This window comes from Elaeis guineensis, chromosome 8, assembly GCF_000442705.2.
Source record: "Elaeis guineensis isolate ETL-2024a chromosome 8, EG11, whole genome shotgun sequence".
NCBI classification, from domain to species: Eukaryota; Viridiplantae; Streptophyta; class Magnoliopsida; order Arecales; family Arecaceae; genus Elaeis; species Elaeis guineensis.
In genome coordinates this window covers 132165945-132187273 of record NC_026000.2, presented here as the reverse complement: position 1 = coordinate 132187273, position 21329 = coordinate 132165945, and the positions used below count along the sequence as shown (strand labels likewise).

Sequence of the window (21329 nt, the reverse complement as noted above, 5' to 3'; positions counted from 1 at the left end):
AAATATGAGCTTAATATAGTGTTCTGTTGTATATCTCGAGAGTTTTCTCACCACCTCTTTATATAGAACTGGAGTTTTAGGCCGTTACGTAGGCCGATAGACCAAATTATGATCTATTAGGCTGTTAGGATAGAGAATCTATAAATTAGAAGTTATTAATCATGGATAGTGGCTATGTTCTGATGAAGATTTCTAGTGGTGGCCTGAAAGGAAAGAAACATTTTTCTTTGGGAGAATGAGACGAATAGCCAGGATGCATCTAAAAATTTTCTAATACAACTTGATAAAGATTGGATCTTTACCTGATTCACAATGAAATTGGGATCAAATCCCAAAAGATTCTGAATCCAAAGCTTCGCGTAGGTCTAAATCGATAAATTCTCTACTTCGCACGCACGTCAAACTTCACAGGAAAGTAGGATGAAGTCTCGGATTGAAGCACCTTCATAAGACAATAAGAGAGGAGAGAATACTCTGATGTGATGCCTCACACCAGCAAGAGGGGACATCCACAAGAGACTCCAGACATCCAAAGAGTCTGGAGTCAACCAAAACTATGTTTTCACGGAAAAACGTGGCGTTCAAACTGCATCTTCCTCCTCCTGGCTTCTTCTCCCCTCTCTCTAATATTCCTAGTGCTAGCTTTTGGTCACCGTAACTTGTAATTAGATATTATTTCTGCAGCCATGGGAACGCAAGCTCCTCCTACTCCCCCAGAATCATATGATATCAGAAGCAAGGTATGTACAATCACATAATCTTTCTCTCGTTTTCTCTTTCTGTCTCTCTTTCTGTCTCTCTTCTGGTTCTTGGGAAGAATAGAAAAGTCCATCTCTTACAATTAGGAGTTCAGGACTTAGCTCTGTATTGAGATCTTATGCTTCAGTTATTTTAGTCTTCTCTTTTTAGTGCTCCAAAGGGGCCTATCTTTACAAAAAGCAGATTTAGAGAGAGAGAGAGAGAGAGTAGAATTCTAAAGGCCGGGCTTCAATGGAGGGGGACCAAGTATTTGGGGGGTCCGCCGTGGCCATGTGCCGATCAATAGGGAGGAGTTGGATCTGTGCTCTCAGATTCAGCAATTAGTTATTCAGATAATTAATTAGCAAATTGCAGAAGCTATCCACTTGTATGTACTAGTTAATTAATTGCCCTCCAAATTTAAATTAATAGTTATGATAAGCTGACTACCTTTTGATTTCTTCATCTTATCTAAATAAAATAATTTTTAAGTTCCACTAATTGACAGATTTTTTTAAAAAAAAATAGCAAATAGTGACTTCAGCAAATAATATTGTTATCAATTTATAATTAATTTTGGCTTAATGGTTATAGCAATTATTATTTTATTCTCAGATATTTTCAAGACAAGTATATTTTACTAAAACTTTGATATAACCCTAAATTGCATTGCTAAATTATTTCATAATTCTTGTATATATAGATAGTATATGTACATGTAACATGCACATTAATTAGTTAACTTTGGTAAGGAAATTCAAAGACCTAGAATAAGAATTAGAGAGATATATAGTTTTTTTTGGTAATATGAGAAATTTAATATTGAATTGTGATCATTAATTTAGGTGCGATAAAAAAAACTTTTAGCTTTTTTTTTTTTCTTTTTAGGTGGATTATTAGGTCTTGCCATTTTTTTAAAGAAACAGTTTATCATACTTGCATAGGGATGGATAAATGATGAACGTCTTGCAAGCATTATTGCTGCCATTCTTGACTTGAAAAGTCAAGATCCAGGACTAGATGGCACGTCGTGGTCCTCAGCTTGACTTCATGGCTGCATTGATTCCATAGCTTCAAACAAAATTTAAATATTACAATTTAAAATAATATGTAAAACTATGAGATGGATTCAAAATAATATTAATTATACAAAGGCAGGAATTGGATCGAAATTTTTACTATTAAACGGTTAAATTATATGACATCCAATGGAGTAGTTATAGTTGAAGGAATTGGCAGGAAAAAAACTAAGAAAAGAAAAGAAAAAAAAAAGCAGGAACTTTACCAACTTTATCCTTAAAACCTTCATCATTATCAACTTTATCCTTAAAACCTTCATCAGATAAATAATGGAAACATCAAATGGTAGCTGTTATTTCCATTATATAACAGCTACTGTAATCAAATAATAGCTGGAAATGCTTGTTACCAGATGAATAGCTGAAACATGTATGACACCTGCGTATTGAGCAGGAGGGATAATACAATTATAAATATTTATTTATGTAATAGAAGAGTAAGCAATTTCTCAGAAAAACGAATGATATATAAATTTTAAAAATGATAAAGAATGATATATAAAATTAGGATTATGAATTTATGAATTCTCTTTTCTTCCCAAATTTAGCATCTTCTCCTCCCCTTCCTATAATTAGCCTCTTTTCTGTTCTTAGTTCAAAAAGTTTAAAAACGTTTATCAAATTTATTCTATCTACCGAAGTTTTGTATGTTTTGATAAAATAAAAAGGTTAGAAACATCTCCATATACTACTCTATGTATCTCCATAAAATCCGATGGTCTTGTCTTTCTATATATGCATATCAATTTGAAATAAAGAAAAAAATATGGAGAGAAAACTCCACTCTCACTCATGTTCTCTCTCCTTGTCCTATCCATCTATCCATTCCATTATTTTTTTATTTTTTGTATCTTTTTCTGAAACTGAAATATATCTCTACCTATATCATATGTTATTCTCTCCTCTGTCAACAATCCACTTCACACATCTTACCCTCTGCTTCTCTTTAAGATGCATCTCATGATCTTCTATCTCTTTGTACCGGTCCAGATATGTACCAGAATGTATTTGATGACCTTTGTATCTTTCTTCATCAATCAAAATAATATTGCACAATGAATCTTGTACTTTAAGAATATTATTATGTATGTTTTCGCTAGATAGGTATTGATCAGTGATAGAAGCACTATCATTTAAATGAGATATCAAGTCATATCAACTATAGCTAGTTATACAATATGCATAAAATCTTGGATGTCTATAGGATACCAATTAATACAGTATCAATATATCAATCAATTTTTTTTACTTAATTTTGTTTTATGACCATTATTTTGATATGTAAGTTATGTTATATCAAATTATCAAAAAGGATTTGAGATAATAATATGATTTCTTTCTAAAGATATTTACATTTTCAATGTTGGCCGAGGGAGATAAAATGAGATCAATTTCCTCCCATCATAAGTCACCCATATCCACCAAGATGGCCAATTTGTTGAAACCTTCGACATTATATCATAAGTTCCACAAGTGATCTTCCAGCTCAATTTTTGAATATTTTATTTTCTAATTCTGATGGATGCATCTATACATGCATATGCCTGATTTATTGAAAGAAAACCTTCCACTTTCAATAGCCTTTAGCATGCAACATAGCAGGTTCACTGAATCTTCTATCCTCCTCCAATTCGCTTAGATCCGCACCAAAGATTTCATCCATATCCATCTCCTCCTAAACCTTCACATTAAAGCTAACCATTAATAACCATATATATAAACAGTAACTGAAAGTATATGAAAACCATTCTTTGTTGCATTGTTTTTGGTAAGATTTTTATACGTCCTAATGCAGGCATAAAGGAAAGGTAGTAATAATAACATAAAGGGTTGCTTGGTTTACGTATTGTGTTTGTATATTTGAGTCTCTTTTTCTCTGGCCTCTAGTTTTTTATTTTGCTGTTGAATTTGGCATGATGAATGCAACTGTATGCAATAACGTGCAGTCCGAGAAGGAGAAGAACGTCGATGATTGGCTTCCGATCACCTCATCCCGGAATGCCAAGTGGTGGTACTCAACATTCCACAATGTCACGGTCATGGTCGGAGCCGGTGTCCTCAGCTTGCCATCTGCTATGTCAGAACTTGGATGGTGAGAAGAATAAAAGAAAAAAACAAAAAAAATAAAGCACTATCTTGAAATCATGGTGTTAAAACTTTGATGTTTGATTGTTATTTTGGGGTTCTCATGTTTTAATTTTGTTACATTATTGTCTTTCCAGTGATATTTTGGATAATAGAATGGTATCCTCAAACCAATACCTATTGGCTATTTCAGAGTTTTTCCTAATGGGTGATCATAATTTTTTTGGGTACTAACTCAATTTTTCATGTTGCAATAAGAAAGGGGTTCATTTCCTTTGGTTATGAATACTGAACAAGAACATACTATAAAATTTTGGCAATCTTCTCGAATGAGTAATTTGCTTTAGACATTCGGATTATGATTCGAGGTATGTGAGTCTGTAGCTTTAAGTTACTATCTTTTTTTTTTCCCTTTTTTTCTTGTTCTGCTTGATAATAGCTTTTTATAATATATATTTAATTTTCTCTATTATAGTGCTAATATTTGTGGCCTTCTTTTCCTTTCTCCCTTTTTTCTTAAATTTGTGATTGTTGTAATTTTCAAGTATCATAACTTTCTGTTATGATTTACCGTATAGCTAATGTCTCTGATAGAAGGAGATTTATATCTTCCATACACAAAGGATAAAAGTTGTATGCTATTCAATTTGAAGAAGTTAATTGTATTGGCTTACAGTTGAGAGATAATAATAGTTTTCAAGCCAATGGACCTTGTCTTGCTAAAAGAAGTGTTTAAACTTGTTGGGGAATACCGACCGACCCCGCTCATGCCGACTTATAATCGGGCATACACGACCGATCGTCGGGTGCCGTTACCGACCGATCGACGACTGCCGACCGACCGAGGATATGTCGGTCGGGCAGACCCTTTCCACCCTCCCGACCGACTGCATCAGGAGGTCCGATGCCCGACTCCCGCGACATGCCTGACTAACCATCGGAGGGGTCCGAATCTCCACCCGACGCCCCTCAGCTGGCCACTGACCCAAGGTCGGTCGACTCCTCCAATCGCCGTACTACTGCCAGTGACCGTCAGTCCTGCCAACAGCATGCGGCGCTGCCGCCTAGGGGCATTATCCCACCTAGGGTATGGGTCAACCCTAGCGATTTGACAGTCCCACAGTGATTTGACACATTTACGACGACTCTGACAATCTCCAGTGAATTGATAATTCTTCAATTGTCCGCGCCATTAATGACGGCGCCATACCACGCTCCACTATATTTATCGGGGAAGGCAACAGTGCTAGGGGTCCTTCCGAAAACTCTCAGGCTTGCTTCCTCTCTCTTTCTCTCTCTCCCTCTCTCGTTGAGCTCCTTGTCTTCTTCTCACTGTTGCCTAGTCTCCTCTCTGACTTGACCGTCGGAGGGTCCCCGCTGGAGCCACCTCCGGTCAGTGCGGACTTTCTTTTGCAGGTGCTTGTTTCCGACGACCAGGCGACGAGGGGATTGGCCGCAACAGATTGGCACGCCAGGAAGGGGACCCTCCGATGGTCACCAGGTCTTAGTGCTTCATTGACAGCACCAGGGATTGTAACCCCCACAGAATTTAAGATGACAAAGATAAGAGCTCAGCGATCGAGGGTCACTGGATCGGCGAGGTGCTCTTCCCGTCGGGAAGAGGCCTCTCCTCCACCCTCTGCGGTGGAACCCAGCTCTCCACACCCCACGGTGACCATGGAGGTGCAAATCACGGTGATCGTGCGGTAGATGACCGTGCTGACGGATGCGGTCAAAAGCCTCCAGCAACAGCCGGTCCAGCTGCCGCCATCACCGGCTGGGCAACCGGCGGCACGTCCGATGCCCTCCAGGAGCAGCCGCCGATGCTCGCGTCGATCTCCGTCACCTCCGCGGAGCACCTGCCACAGCACTCCTACAGAGAGGAGGAGTGGCCGCGGTGTGATGCCCACCGGTCCCGACGGCATTCTCCCTCCCAGCTAGAACGAGCAAGGAAGGAGAAACGCCCACGAACGCCGTCCGCCTCTCTCTCGGACTCTTCCGAAGACTCCACTCCTGGGATCTCCCAGCACCGACGGACGGACGACTATGAATGCAGGTTCGAGGAAATTGATCGTCAGCTCGCACAGCTGCAGGTGGACGGGCGGAAGTCTTCAAACGACGTCGACTTCCAGACCGCCCAACCTCTCTCTCGACTCATCCTCGACGAACCGATCCCCAGTCGGTTCAAGATGCCGCATGTGGAGCCTTACGACGGCTCCACCGACCCAATCGACCACCTGGAGAGCTACAAAGCTCTCATGACGATTCAATAGGAAATCGACGCTCTCTTTTGCATCGGCTTCCCCGCCACGCTCCGCAAAGCTGTCAGGGCCTGGTACTCCGATCTTCGATCGAAAAGTATCCACTCCTTCGGACAGCTCGAGCACTCTTTCGTGGCTCACTTCAGCACCAGCCAGAAGCCGCCGTGAACGTCGGACAGCCTTTTCTCCCTCAAACAGGGAGAAAATGAGATGCTCCGACATTTCGTGATGCGATTCAACGCGGCCACGCTTGAGGTCCGGGACCTCAACGAAGACATGGCTATCTCAACCATGAAACGGAGGCTGAGGGCATCCCGGTTCACTTACTCTCTGGACAAGACCCTCCCCCGGACGTATGTCGAACTATTGGAGCGTGCGTACAAGTACATGTGCATGAATGAAGGAGCCTCCGACCAGCGCTTGACCGAATTCAAGGGCCCGAAGGAGAAGTGAAGAAAGGGTCGGGACCCCACCGAACCTAGCAGGCCCCCGATCGATAGTCGGGTCTCACCCCCGTGATGAAACCAGAAGTCGCCCCGACGGCAAACTCCAAGGCCGACACGCCCCAGGTATGACTCCTACACTCCTCTCTCTGCTCCCCGTGCGCAGATTCTGATGGAGATCGAGGGGGAAGAGTACCTGCGACGGCCTCCGCCTCTGAAGGCAAAAGGCCTCGACCGACGGAAGTACTGCCGATTCCACCGGGGCCACGGCCACAATACCGAGCAATGCATCTAGCTTAAGGATGAGATCGAAGCTCTCATCCGTCGAAGGTATCTCGATAAATTTCGGAGGAACCCGCCGACTCAACCAGTCGCCGATCGACGATCCCAGCCGACTGAAGAAGCGGCGACTAATCAGCCAACGATCGGGATCATCAATATGATTTCCAAACGACTTGGCCCGGGAATGTCTGCTGGAGGGGAGCCGACGAAGAGGCTGCGCCCGGACGACGTAATTACCTTTACAGAAGAAGATGTTCGGGGCATCCAAACTCCCCATGACGACGCTGTTGTTATCTCGACGATAATAGCGAACTATGATGTAAAAAGAATTTTTGTAGATAATGGAAGTTCAATGAACGTTTTGTTTTACTCGACTTTCTCCCGGATGCGACTATCAACCAACTGACTCAAGAAGGTACCTACGCCCTTGATAGGCTTCACCGGGGATGCCGTCGCAATGGAAGGAGAAATTACCCTGCCCGTAACGGTCGGCACCAAACCACGACAAAGCACGGTCCATTTGACCTTTGCGATCGTCCAGGTGCCTTCGGCCTACAACGCCATACTTGGAAGATCCGGACTAAACACCCTCAAGGCGATTATCTCGACGTATCATCTCTTGGTTTGGTTTTCGACCAAAAATGGAGTCGGGGAGATGCGCAGAGACCAACAGCTCGCTCGTCGATGCTTCTAGATCTCCGCTCAAAGCGACGAGTTGAAGGGCTCCCTGACGATCGACAAACTAGACCAGCGGGAGGAGGAAGAACAGGGCTCACCGACCGAACAGCTCATGTCAATCTCGATAGCAGAGAGCCTCGACCGAAAGGTATGGGTCGAGTCTCAACTACCCGACCCAGAACGACAACAGTTGGCAGAGCTGCTGAACGCCAATGCCGACATATTTGCTTGGTCGGCAGCAGATATGTCGGGCATCCCCCCGGAGATAATAATGCACCGACTCAACATCGACCCGACGATGAGGCTGGTGAGGCAAAAGAAAAGATCTTTTGCTCCTGAAAGACAGAAGGCCATCGACGAAGAAGTGGACAAGCTGCTCGAGGCGGGCTTCATCAGAGAAACTACATACCCCGATTGGCTCGCCAACGTTGTCATGGTCAAGAAAGCCAACGGGAAGTGGAGGATTTGCATTGACTACACCGACTTGAATCGGGCCTGTCCGAAGGACAGCTTTTCACTTCCGAAGATCGACCAGCTGGTGGATGCGACGTCCGAATTTTGACTGCTCAGCTTCATGGATGCCTTCACCGGGTACAACCAGATCTAGATGATGCCTGAAGATGAGGAGCACACTGCCTTCATGACCCCCAAGGGACTCTACTGCTACCGAGTAATGCCCTTCGGACTGAAGAATGCCGGTGCCACCTACCAATGACTTGTCAATAAGGTCTTCAAAGACCAGATCGGATGCAACATGGAAGTATATGTCGACGACATGCTGATGAAAAGTGCGCAGATTCTGGATCATGTCCGGAATCTCGAAGAAACCTTCCGCACTCTACGACGACACCGGATGAAGCTGAACCCGACTAAGTGCGCCTTCGGAGTAACCTCGAGGAAGTTTCTCGGGTTCCTCATCTCGCAACGGGGGATCGAGGCCAACCCCGAGAAAATCAAGGCCATCATCGACATGCGCCACCCGAACATCAAGAAGGAAGTCCAGCAGTTGAATGAAAAAATCGTCGCTCTCAGTCGGTTCATCTCTCGATCGGCTGAAAGGTGCCTCCCGTTCTTCAAAACTCTGAGGCAGGCGAAGGGCTACTTCTCTTGGTCAGATGAGTGCCAACGGGCCTTCGAAGATCTGAAGAGGTACTTGGCTTCTCCGTCGTTGCTTGTGAAGCCGGAGGTCAGGGAGACATTGTATCTCTATTTGGCCACCTCCCCCGATGCTGTCAGTTCGGTGCTCGTCAGAGAAAACGAGAGTCAGACCCATCAACCTATCTACTATACCAGCAAAGTGCTCCGCGGTGCTGAAGCTCGATATTCGAAAACAGAAAAGATGATTTTCACCCTGACCGTCTCCGCACAACGACTCCGCCCATACTTCCAGGTGCATGCCATTGTGATTCTCACCAACCAGCCCCTGAGGGTGATATTGCGCCGGCCTGACACATCGGGACGACTGGCAAAGTGGGCGATGAAGCTCAGCGAGTTCGACATACAGTACCGACCGCGACCTGCCTTAAAGGCCCAGATCCTGGCCGACTTCATCGCAGAATGCCCGACGACCGACCAAGGGTCGGAAGATGTGGACCCCGGACGAGACGCGGCCTCCAAGCCTGACCCGGTCTCCACCTGGGTACTGCACATCGACGGAGCTTCAAATGCTCAAGGGAGCGGGGCTGAGTTCCTGCTCACCAACTCGGATGGGGTAGTCACCGAGTACGCCCTTTGATTCAACTTCAAAGCCTCCAATAACCAAGTCGAGTATGAAGCGCTTCTCGCCGGCTTGAGGATGGCAAGGGAACTTGGGATCGACAGCCTCAGGGTATTCTCCGATTCTCAGCTGACGTGGGGCAGGTCAAAGGCAAATTCGAGGTGCGAGATCCAGCCATGGCAAAATATCTTCAGAAAGTGAAGGATCTCGTGATGCACCTCGGGTATTTTGAAATCTCCCACATCCCCAGGTCGGAGAACGCCCGGGCCGACGCACTCTCCAGGCTGGCGACCTCGACTTTCGACTCTTTGGGCCGGACATTCGTGGAGAATCTCGAGCAGCCGAGTATCAACAAGATCAAGGAAGTGCTACAACTGATGGCCGAACCAAGCTGGATGGATCTGATTGTTCGGTACCTGACCGACGGGATCATCCCTGAAGATCCCACGGAGGCCAGGCGGCTCCGATGGTCGGCCTCCCAATATGTGATCATGGATGGCCGACTCTACAAAAGGTCGTTCTTTCTTCCCTTGCTCAGGTGCTTGGGACCGACCGATGCAGATTACGCACTCAGAGAAGTGCACGAAGGAATCTGCGGAAGTCACTTGGGGGGCAAATCTTTAGCCTACAAGGTCCTGCGGCAGGGTTACTACTGGCCCACCATGAGGAAGGACATGGCTGAGTTGGTCCGGAAGTGCGAACCATGCTAGAAGTACGCCAACGTACAACACCGACCAGCCAGCCAAATCACTCCTATCGCCGCCCCATGACCCTTCGCTCAGTGGGGAGTCGACATTCTCGATCCCTTCCCTCCTGCATCGGGCCAAAGGAAGTTCATAGTCATCGCCATCGACTACTTCACCAAGTGGGTGGAGGTCGAGCCCTTGGCGCAGATTACCGAGCGCAAGATGGAGGACATCGTTCAGAAGTCCATCATCTTCAGGTTCGGACTGCCGCATACCATTATCACCGACAATGGGCGACAGTTCGACAACCAGGACTTCAGAGACTTCTGCACGAGATTTCACATTACGCACCGACTGACTTCAGTCGGGCACCCACAGTCCAATGGTGAAGTCGAGGTGACCAACTGGATCATATTACACGGGCTCAAAACCCGACTGAATGAAGCCAAAGGCCTCTGGGTCGACGAGCTAGGCTCCGTTCTGTGAGCTTACCGAACGACCCCCCGCATTTCGATCGGGAAGTCGCCTTTCAGTTTGGCCTATGGGACGGAGGTGATGATACCGCTCGAGATTGGACTGCCATCTACCAGGGTCGAGAGTATCAAGAGCCGAACAACTCTGATCGCCGGAGAGCCGACCTAGACCTCCTCCCTGAACTACGGAACGAGGCTCAACTTTGCATGGCTTCATACCGACAGAGAGTAGCCTGATATTACAACGCCAAGGTCAAGCCAAAGCTTTTCAGGCCTGGAGACCTAGTCTTAAGAAAGGCAGAAGTCTCGAAGCCCCTAGACCAAGGGAAGCTAGCTCTGAATTGGGAAGGGCCCTACAAGGTAGCAGACACCTATGGGCCAAGGGCTTACCGACTGAAAACTCTGGACGGGAAATCCATTCCCCAGACCTGAAACGCTGACAACCTGAAGTTGTATCACCAATGAACTTTGTACCTGTTCATTCGGAATACAAATCCGGTTTCAAATTTTGGAGTCTTAACTCTTCGACTGATGATCGACGCTCGTCAAGAAGGACGAGTCCCGATGCCCCGACTCGGACTTAGTGTCCACATGGGACTATCGGCTCGACAGCCGACGGTGTATCGGATGCTCACAAGGGCCGAACTACCCACGGCAACAGGAGTTAACACTCCTTCTACGATCGAACTTTCGGGCCAAACGATCGGCTAGCTTGCCGACTGAGCCCCGACCAAAGAAAGGCTTAACGCTTGCGCGACCGCCGTCGCGACTCACCGACCGAGCTACGACCGGTCGAAGGATATTCGGCTTACCACCGTCTATCATAAGAAGCGACCACTGTCGCGTTCATGACTCGCCGATCGAGCTACAGCCGATCGGGAGATATTCGGCTTACCACCATATATCACGCGGCGCAGTGCGAGTACCCGACACAAGGGTATCGGGATCTGACTTATCATCGTTTTCTCGACTAAAATGTGCCGGACGACATCTGACTGAATGCGTTGAAAAAGACCCGACTGCCAAGTCTCATCCGACGGTCGGTCGGCTTTCGACTCAACGAACGCGCTCGACTCACAGCCGGGCGAAGGACGCCCAACTCACAGCCGGGCGAAAGATGCCCGACTTAGGCCCTTGACTATCGAAAGGCCGATCCAAGGTCGAAACTTGTTCTACCTTCGTGGCGGCGAGAATTACCGAACATCCTAACTTATCTATATGGGTTAGCGACTTACGTATTCAAACGCATTCCACGGCACATGAAAAAAGAAAGACATGAGGAAGAAAAAAAAAAAAAAGATTTAAGTCCAAAACTTTGACTTTGATTTCATTAAAGATCAAGATAAGTTTTCAAGCTGGGCCAAAGCCCGACTACAAGTATGACAAGCCGAAGCAAAAAGAAAAGGAAAAAACTGACTAATCCTCAGAGTTGGCCTCCTCCACTAGATGACGGCCGGGGACGGTCGGCGAACCCGCTCGAGCTTCGACAGTCGGGGCCGCTTGATCTTCGATGGCTTGCTCTGCGTCTTCTTCGACTTCCGCCCTGGTGGTGAGGACTTCCGACGTTGGGTCGGCTGTCTCCTCCGTAGCTGGGGCCTCCGACTCTGGCAGAACAATGCTGCTGAGATCAAGCTCTGGGTACAGGCTTCGAACGGCTTCTCGAGCATCCTCGTACCCGACCCGGTATGAAAGGAAGCCGCTCTCTAGAAGCTCTTCTCGGTACTCTTCCGAGTCACGGAAGGCTTTGACGGCCCGACCCATGGCCTCCTTCGCCGACTCCGCTTCTGCCCTCGCGATGTCTGCGTCGGCCTGGGCGACGGATAAACCTTCCTCGGCCTTAGCAAGATTTCCGAGGCTTACTCGGAGCTGCTCGCGGTCGGCCTCCAGCTCCTTGGCGAAGCTGTCCCGCTCGTGCCGAAGCCGACGGACGGTCCGGGACTTCTTCTTCGCATCATCCCGGGTCGACTGCAGCTCCGACTCCGACGTCGCCAAGGCACCCTTGAGTCGGGAGACCTCCTCCGTGAGTCGGGAGACCTCCCCCTCAAGTCGGCCCTCTCGCTCGACCGACTGTTGCAGCTAGTCGACCAGGATGACCTTGTCAGCTTCAACGACCGCGATCTTGTCTCTCCAAGCCGCGCGCATGTCACCGAACTTTCGGTATCTGGCCTCTAGCTCGGATATGTTGTAGACCAGCTGCAGAAAGCAAAACCGACCGTCAGGAGACCGGACTCACGGAAACAATATTGAAAACGAAGGAGAGAAGAACTTACCCGGATCATCATCGGATAGAACGAAGACAGCATGTCGGAGATACGCTGATTCTTCATCGCCTCGATGTTGGCGGGAAGAAGGAGCGTCTGGCATAGCCTCCTGGCCAAGTCATGGTTGGTCAGGCCCGATGCACCTTCGGAGAGTGGGAAGTCGGTCGATCCTCCACCGCCGACCGACCGTCCTTCATCGCCCGACGCCATAGGGGCCTTCCCTCGGTCGGACGCCCAAGCCCTGACGTCGGAGGTGGACGGCAAGCTTGAGCCTGACCGAGTCTCGACCGATGGTGCGGCAGCAGCGGGCGTGGGTCGCTCGGGCTCACGCACCTCCTCCCTATCCTCCTCTGTTGGCTGAACGGCCGGTGCGCCATCGACCGACTCATCGACCGCCCTTCTTTCGAGCGAGACGGCGCCCTCGCCTGACGGTCCCTCGGACGGGACTTTGACGAGCACTGTCGGCGCCGACAGTGCGATGACGGGCTCCGCCCCTGACCCGGTCGGTTCGCTCGGTGGAGCTACGTGGGGCCTCTTGGGAGGCCGCGACGGCCCGGCCCCTTGTGCCGGCCTCTTTCGAACGGCGTACTGACGTACGTCGGCTGCCGTCAGTCTTGATCTCGACTACATATCTGCAAACAACGACAGACGGTCAGCACCATAAAGAAAAAACAAAAAGAAGAATAAGGGGAAGAAAAATGAAAGACCGACCTAAGCGAGGGATCGGGCTGAGGCCGACGTCGTACAGGACCTAATCGGTGACGAGCTCCCTCTGCTTCAGCATCGAGATGTCCTTCAGCCGGTAGAAGTCTTCCCGGTCCTCAACTTCCACCCGACTGTTCTCGCTCGGCTCGATTCGGGGATTCCCCCAACGGACAGGGAACCCCCAAGAAGTGGAAGAGGATGCGAAGAAGAACTGATTCTTCCATCCGTGAATAGACGACGGAAGACCAGTAATGAAAGAGAGCCCCTTCTGAGGATTGAAGTACCACCACCCTCGGGCTTTAGGATGGGGTCGGAGGATGAAGAAAGCTCGAAAGAGGGAGATCCGAGGATCAGTCGGCAAAAGCCGACACAGAAGAGCAAAACTGACTATTAGCCGAACTGAGTTTGGTGCGAGTTGCGCCGGGCACAGCCCGTAATAGTCAAGCACGTTTCGGACGAACTCCGGGATCGGGAAGCGAAGGCCGGCCCGAAGGTCCTCAACGTAGAAGGCCACCTGGCCCTCAGGTGGGCTGTTGACCCGACGTTGGCACCAGGGGCGAACAGCCGAAACTGCTTCGGGATGCAATATTGCTCCCGGAGCCGATCGACGTTTGGCCCCGAAAGTGAAGAAACCTCCACCTCCGGGGTCGATCGAGGGTCGTCAGTCGGCTCTTCCGACCGACTGCCTCGTGGAGATGTTCTAGCCATGGACTGGAACAAAAGACTAAGAAATGAAGAAGAAGGCAGGGAGGGAGACGGTGAAGATGAAGAAGGCCCTTAGAAGAAAATCTGAAAGGAAGGAAGACGGAGTACCTGGAACTATGCGCGCAGAGTTTCGACAGCAAAGTGAGGGGGGGTAAAAACTGAATATGGGCGACCCTGTATATATAGTACCCTCCGACGGTCGAGATGAAGGCACGACCAACGAGGAGTCCCCAGATCTCGCCATGTGGCATCATCCGGGCCGTCCGTCGGCCTGACGGTTCGACGCACCCATCCTCAGATCGAGCCACGTCACCTCAATCCGCTCCAACGGACCCATCCCAATGGCCACATGCCACGTGGCACAGAGGCCGTGACGTTTCATATCCCCGAAGGGGCAGCGGAAACGACGGTTTTCCTTCCCGATGGGATGAGACGTCTGACACCGACAGGACGTCCGACGCCGACAGGACACCTGGCGCCGACAGGACGTCTGACACCGACGGGACAGGACATCTGACACCGATGAGATGTCAGACACCGACTGGACATCTGACGTCAGCGAATCGTCCGGCATTCATGAGACGCCTGAAATCATATCAACCCACGGTATGGTCGGAACTTGACACACAGAGGATCCACTCCTTTTCGCCCGACGCTACTGCCCAAACGAAGACATCGGCCAGTGCGCTGTCCGACTCAGGAGTGGAGGGAGGCAACTGTTGGGGAATACCGACCGACCCCGCTCATGCCAACTTATAATCGGGCATACACGACCGACCGACCGATCGACCGACCGTCGGGTGCCGTTACCAACCGATCGACGGCTGCCGATCGACCGAGGATATGTCGGTCGGGCAGACCCTTTCCGCCCTCCCGACCGACTGCACCAGGGAGTCCAATGCCCGACTCCCGCGACGTGCCCGACTGACCGTCGGAGGGATCCGAATCTCCACCCGACGCCCCTCAGCTGGCCACCGATCCAAGGTCGGTCGACTCCTTCAATCGTCGTACTACTGTCAGAGACCGTCAGTCCTGCCAACAGCATGCGGCACTGCCGCCTAGGGGCATTATCGCACCTAGGGTATGGGTCAACCCTAGCGATTTGACAGCCCCACGGCAATTTGACACATTTACGGCGACTCTGACAATCTCCAGTGAATTGACAATTCTTCAATTGTCCGCGCCATTAATGACGGCGCCATACCACGCTCCACTATATATATCGGGGAAGGCAACAGTGCTAGGAGTCCTTCCGAAAACTCTCAGGCTTGCTCCCTCTCTCTTTCTCTCTCTCCCTCTCTCATTGAGCTCCTTGTCTTCTTCTCACTGTTGCCTAGTCTCCTCTCTGACTTGACCATCGGAGGATCCCCGCCGGAGCCGCCTTCGGTCAGTGCGGACTTTCTTTTGCAGGCACTCGTTCCCGACAACCAAGCGACGAGGGGATTGGCCGCAACAAAACTTTTCCTTAATTATACAGAATATAAATCAAAATAATTTTCAGTAGAATCTATTTCTTGGCTCGTATTAAGACAGGTCCAGTTGTCAGCTTAGAATTTTTGCATATTTTGCTAGCAGCTTCATTTTTCACCTTCTAGTTTTGCCTACAAAAATAAGGTAATCATCAGTAACCTCTCTCTTGATGAGACAAAGAATCTGATAAATCTGCTTGCTAATATTTTCTTTAATAGGGGGAGGAGTTAAATTTAAATCTGTTGAAAAGCTTTGCAGCCTCTATGATTGTTGCAATTATTTGACTCCTCTGCAGCCAATCCAATGTTATTAAAACAGGATCTAACAATACTTGCATATCTTCCTAACCCGCTAGATGTATCTAATTACATAACTGCAGCTTTGTTCACTGTGCAAGCTTAATGGCTTAAGAGCTCCTTTCATGCAATTGAACAGGGGCCCAGGCATTGCAATCCTAATTCTACCATGGATCATCACCTTATATACTCTCTGGCAAATGGTGGAGATGCATGAGATGGTGCCCGGAAAGCGGTTCGATCGGTACCATGAACTGGGGCAGGAGGCCTTTGGAGAGAAGCTTGGTCTTTGGATTGTGGTGCCTCAGCAGCTTGTCGTCGAGGTGAGCGTCAACATTGTCTACATGGTTACAGGTGGACAATCTCTAAAGAAGTTCCATGATCTTGTCTGCCCTGACTGCAAACACATCAAACAAACATATTTCATCATGATCTTTGCCTCGGTGCACTTCGTGCTCTCGCAACTGCCCAACTTTAACTCCATTTCAGGTGTCTCCTTGGCAGCTGCTGTCATGTCTCTCAGGTACACAATCTTCTTTTTGGTGTCGCTCTGTATCCTATATTGCTGCCAGTTATGTAGCATTAACTTAGAAAGTATTATGACTAATAATGCAAGTTTACTAGTTTTTTCTCTTTTCTTCTGAGTAACAAAGATTATGTTTTTGTACATCAAAAAAAAAAAGTATTATTATATGCTTCTTCATGTTTTTAGAGAAGGCATGAACGATCTCATATAAAGACATGTGTCTGCCTTTTGAAATTTCAAAGTTCATGACATTTCATCTTCTTCTTTTTTTTTTTTTTTTTTTGCTTGCAAGTATGCATTCCTATAGATTCCTGATGTTAATTTCCTTGTAATTTAAATTCAAGAAGCCTAAGATTTTACACAAAAGGATATGAAATCAAAAATACATAAAAAAGATCAAAGCCAAAGTAATATTTGCTTTAACATTTGAGGTTTACCAAAGACAAAACAACCGAGAAATATAGCATGAATGAGCAAAATTTTAGCTTTTCCAAAGCTTTGTTATCTGCAACTCTTTCTTGTTTTGGGTGCAATTAATATCTGCAATTGGATTACTATCTTTATAACTGATTCATCTATTTGTTTATCAGTTATTCCACCATTGCTTGGGGCGCTTCTGTGGAGAAAGGGAAGAAAGAAAATGTTGAATATGGATACCCATCGTCAAGCACCGCAGGAACCGTCTTCGGTTTCCTCAGTGCACTGGGAGAAGTTGCTTTCGCATATGCCGGTCACAATGTGGTCTTGGAAATCCAAGCAACCATTCCTTCCACTCCTGAGAAGCCATCAAAGAAGCCTATGTGGAAGGGTGTAGTTGTTGCCTACATCATTGTTGCTCTTTGCTACTTCCCTGTTGCTCTCATTGGTTACTGGGCCTTTGGCAATTCGGTCCAGGACAACATCCTCCTTTCACTGGAGAAGCCAACGTGGCTGATTGCCATGGCCAACATGATGGTCGTCGTCCATGTCATTGGGAGCTATCAGGTATGACTGCTTGCAATGGATATTGTAGAGACTTGATTCACATTAAACGATCAAGGAAATTTGACTTCTATTGATCAAGGAAATTTGGCTTCTATTGCATTCTTTGAGATGGAAGAACTTCCAATGCCTTTATAAGAGAATCAAATGAGTCACATCTTAGTAAAACCTGAGAAACAATTGTTTAATCCATAAATTTCACAAAAAAAAAAAAAAAAAAGAAAGAAAGAAAAAAAGAGAAAAGGGGAGTGATTTAATGCATTTCAATGTTAACATGATCTTTAACATGATAAAAATCACTAACTTTCAAAAGGAAGTATTAGTTATGTCACCTACAACTCTAAATGGTTGTCATTATATCGAGTAGAAGTTATCCTTCTTCTCCCTCGAAGGAAATAAGGGGAAAAAATATTTTCTTCGCCGGATACCTTTTGATCAGTGATCATATATGATCCTTTTTTGTTGATGTCTTATTATTCGTCATCATGTTTTCCAGAAATAGATTTAAAGAACAGTCTCGGCAAAAAATGGTAGCATTTTGTGGGGATCTGCATGTATACATTTTGCTATTTCTCTCCTACATTTTTTTTTATAATCCCCTACAATGGTTTGTAGTCTGACTACTGTTTGATCTAATCATGCAGATTTATGCCATGCCTGTCTTCGACATGCTAGAAACTATGCTGGTGAAGAGACTTTATTTTTCTCCAGGTCTTATGCTTCGCTTAATTGCACGTAGTGTATATGTTGGTAATGGCCCTTTCCTTTACGCTGCTCATACTTACAGCATTTTTTTTTTCTGTGAGCATTTTTTTTTCTTGTGATGGATGTTTACTGATTTTTTATTGTGATACATCATGTGCAGCATTGACAATGTTCATCGCTATTACCTTCCCCTTCTTTAGTGGGCTACTTGGATTCTTTGGAGGATTGGTATTTGCCCCAACTACATACTTTGTAAGCCCCTAAAACCCTGTGAAGTAGTAGAATATTTCTCAGAACATAACTTTTTATGAACCATTGAAGTAGTAAGGTAGCACAAGGAGTGTTTCAAATGCGGAAATTACAATAAGTTTTTAATGTTCCATTATCACAGGAGAATTATTGATTCTGACCTATAATCTTTTTACGCAGCTCCCCTGTGTCATGTGGCTTGCCATCTACAAGCCTAAAGTGGGTAGCTTATCTTGGTTCACTAATTGGGTAAGCTAACTTACTTTAGCCAGTTTCATTTTCACCTGCTTTAGGGACATCAAGCTGACCTTATTTTGCCTTCATGGTCTTCAGGTCTGCATCATACTCGGGTTCCTACTGATGATTTTAGCACCCATTGGTGGATTAAGGCAAATCATACTCGATGCGAAGACCTACAAATTTTACTCATAAGCTGCCAGTCAAGAATATAAAGGAATCAAGTAAATGGAACCATTTAAAGTCAGATGATGCAAATGATGATAGGCTCCGCATGCCAAAACAGTGCCTTCATGTTAATGAAGCTGTTTGTCTGATGCTTGATTTGGGTGGTTTGTTGTGTTTGATAAAAATGAGTGTCAGATTGGAATTAGGTAGAGAACTATATCGCAAAATATACATCCTCTAGCTATTTCCTCTCTTTTTGTCCAAAAATATTACCATCTTTGTTATCCTTCATACGTACTGTCAAATGCAATGGACTCTAATGCAATGTCATGGCTTCCTTCTCGATTGTTTTCATTTTCCAAAGAGGATTTTTTTAAGCATAGATTATTGAAATTTGTCATTGCCTTCAATAGTCCTGAAGGTGAATCATGTTTGAAATAATTGACTTAAGTTGGTTCACCTTTAAAATTGCGTCGTCGCCCTCATCTAGCATTTGTTTTGATGTGAGATTCTCAGTGAATGGTGGGACCATTCAAATAAGCCATGAAACAAACAGCAAGAGAATTCTGTATATAGATCAAAGATGTCCCTGATGGTACAATTCTCTTCAACTTTTCATCACACCTGACCTTGAAGAATCTCTATGAAATGAAGAAGGCGAAGAAGAGTGTATGTTAATCAATTCATGTTCTTGATACTGTTTTTAGTAACAGATTCAACACCCATTTTGTATGTGGTGTTGTGGATGACTTTCTTAAAATACAGCATTCTCCTGTGACAGCATGTAGGATCCTGCAGTGAAGTCAATGCAAACTCTTCGGATGGATTTTGGTTGATGTCCTTCAAACAGTCAGAAATTGTGACATTGACAAAAGGGGAAAAAAAATCAAGAACGAGAATAAAAAAAATCAGAAATAAAATAAAAAACAAGAGATGACTATGAATGGTAGGCAGGGCATGTAGGTATTGTCTATGGATGAATAATGACTCTGGAAATGGTTAGAGGCATTAAATGAATAAAAATACATAGTATAAATGACTTGCATCATAAAACTCAATGAAGTCAGAGATTTCTAATATTTTTTCTACTCATCACATGTCACACACTATTCAAGTTGATGTCATTTGCTTCCTATGCTCCTCTTTTCAAAATCTTCAATAGTTTTCTCGTAATGGTGCATTGATGCATAACACACCTGAAATTTCTTCCCTCGTCTCGAAGGATTTTGCATAAACATGTTATGCATGTCCTTGCAAATATAAAGCTATATGCAAGTTCTATAGAGATCAATGCTGCTATCAGCCATTCCTTTATGAAAGTGGTTGGAAAATTAGGTGATAGCCTAGCAAGTGCACCCTTTTTGCAATTAGAGGATGTTCTACATTCAAATTGGGAAAGTGTTTGCCCAAATGTTTGATTGGGATAATTCTCCCTTCATTATTTTTCAAATGACTAGTGGTGCTTCAACATTATTCTTACAACCTGGAGATTTTAATGCAATGGTTGCTATCTATATTTTCTTGTTTTCCATTTTTTTTCTTCTTCAACCAAACAAGGGAAGTGTTTCCCCAGGAGTTTGATTGGGACAATTCTCCCATCATTTTATTTTAAATGACTGGTGGTGCTTCACCATTATTCTTAGAACCCGGAACTTTTTCTAATGCAATGATTGCTATGTAGATTTCCTTTTTTTTTTTTTTTTTTTTTCTTCAACAAGAAAATAGTGCCTAGAGGTTGCCACAATTTACATTATAAAATGGTGAAGAAAAAAGACAACGGCAACTAGGAGAAATTCTTTGTGCACCATGGGAGACGGTGTAGAAAATCCGACGTGAAGCACACCATCTTATCTGATTAGTTCACATAGCCATCATTTTCCAATACGTATTTAATGCTTACAGTTTTACTTTTTCGTATAAAATTTTGAATGACAAAAATACCCCCATTCTTTAAAAAAATTTATGATATTTTATGTCCATATTATGAAGATATCATAATTTTTTTCAAAGAATTGGGATATTTTCGTCATTCAAAATTTTTATTATTTAATTAAATTTATTTATTAAAAGATTATAAATAGATAATTAAAGAAATTAAAAAAAAATTAAAAAAAAAGAAGAAAACGCCAAAGAGAATAGCGTTTTTCCCTCCCCAAACCCCTTTTTCCTCTCCTTTTTCCTTTTCCCTCTTCTCCTTCTCCCTTCTCCCTTCTCCCTTCTCGCTTCTCGATCTTCTCCAGCGTCTCTCCGGTGGCACGGCGGCACGGCGGCGAGGTCTCGGCGGCGGTGAGCTCTTCCCGCCTCTCTCTCCCTTTTCCTCTTTCTCTCTCCCTCTTCCCCTCTCTCTTTTTCTCTTAGTCTCGTCCCGGCGGTGGGCCACGCGCCCCGACGGCGGGTCCCGCATCCCGGCGGTGGCCCCTGGCCCCCTCCTCTCTCTCTTCCTCTCTCTCTCCCTTCTCCTTGGCCGCCGGCCACAGACGACCGACGGAGGGCCGCGGGTCCCGACGGTGGGCCCCACGTCCCGGCGGTGGCCCTCGGCCCCCTCCTCTCTCTCTTCCTCTCTCTCTCTCTCTTCCTCTCTCTC

General features: G+C 46.1%; 1 protein-coding gene across 2 annotated transcripts; it reads left to right on the top strand.

Annotated features, from left to right (window-relative positions):
- Nucleotides 1-485: 485 nt before the first annotated feature.
- LOC105034335 (lysine histidine transporter 1-like) lies at nt 486-19108 on the top strand. 2 transcript variants are annotated; one of them, XM_073262198.1, is made up of 8 exons: nt 486-740; nt 3764-3909; nt 16019-16402; nt 16996-17389; nt 18031-18136; nt 18252-18343; nt 18521-18589; nt 18674-19108. In XM_073262198.1, the coding sequence occupies exons 1-8, from the start codon at nt 687-689 to the stop codon at nt 18770-18772; spliced, it is 1344 nt and encodes a 447-aa protein (XP_073118299.1). In that variant the 5' UTR covers nt 486-686; the 3' UTR covers nt 18773-19108. The 2 variants fall into 2 exon arrangements, with proteins under 2 accessions (XP_073118299.1, XP_073118300.1); XM_073262199.1 differs by lacking the exon at nt 3764-3909 and having other exon boundaries at nt 559-740.
- Nucleotides 19109-21329: the final 2221 nt, after the last annotated feature.

Coding starts and splice junctions, on each gene's coding strand:
- LOC105034335 (XM_073262198.1), top strand. CDS start 687: ATGGGAACGCAAGCTCCTCCTACTCCCCCAGAATCATATGATATCAGA. Junction 3,910..16,018: donor GCTATGTCAGAACTTGGATG/GTGAGAAGAATA, acceptor GCAATTGAACAG/GGGCCCAGGCATTGCAATCC. Junction 18,590..18,673: donor TATCTTGGTTCACTAATTGG/GTAAGCTAACTT, acceptor CATGGTCTTCAG/GTCTGCATCATACTCGGGTT.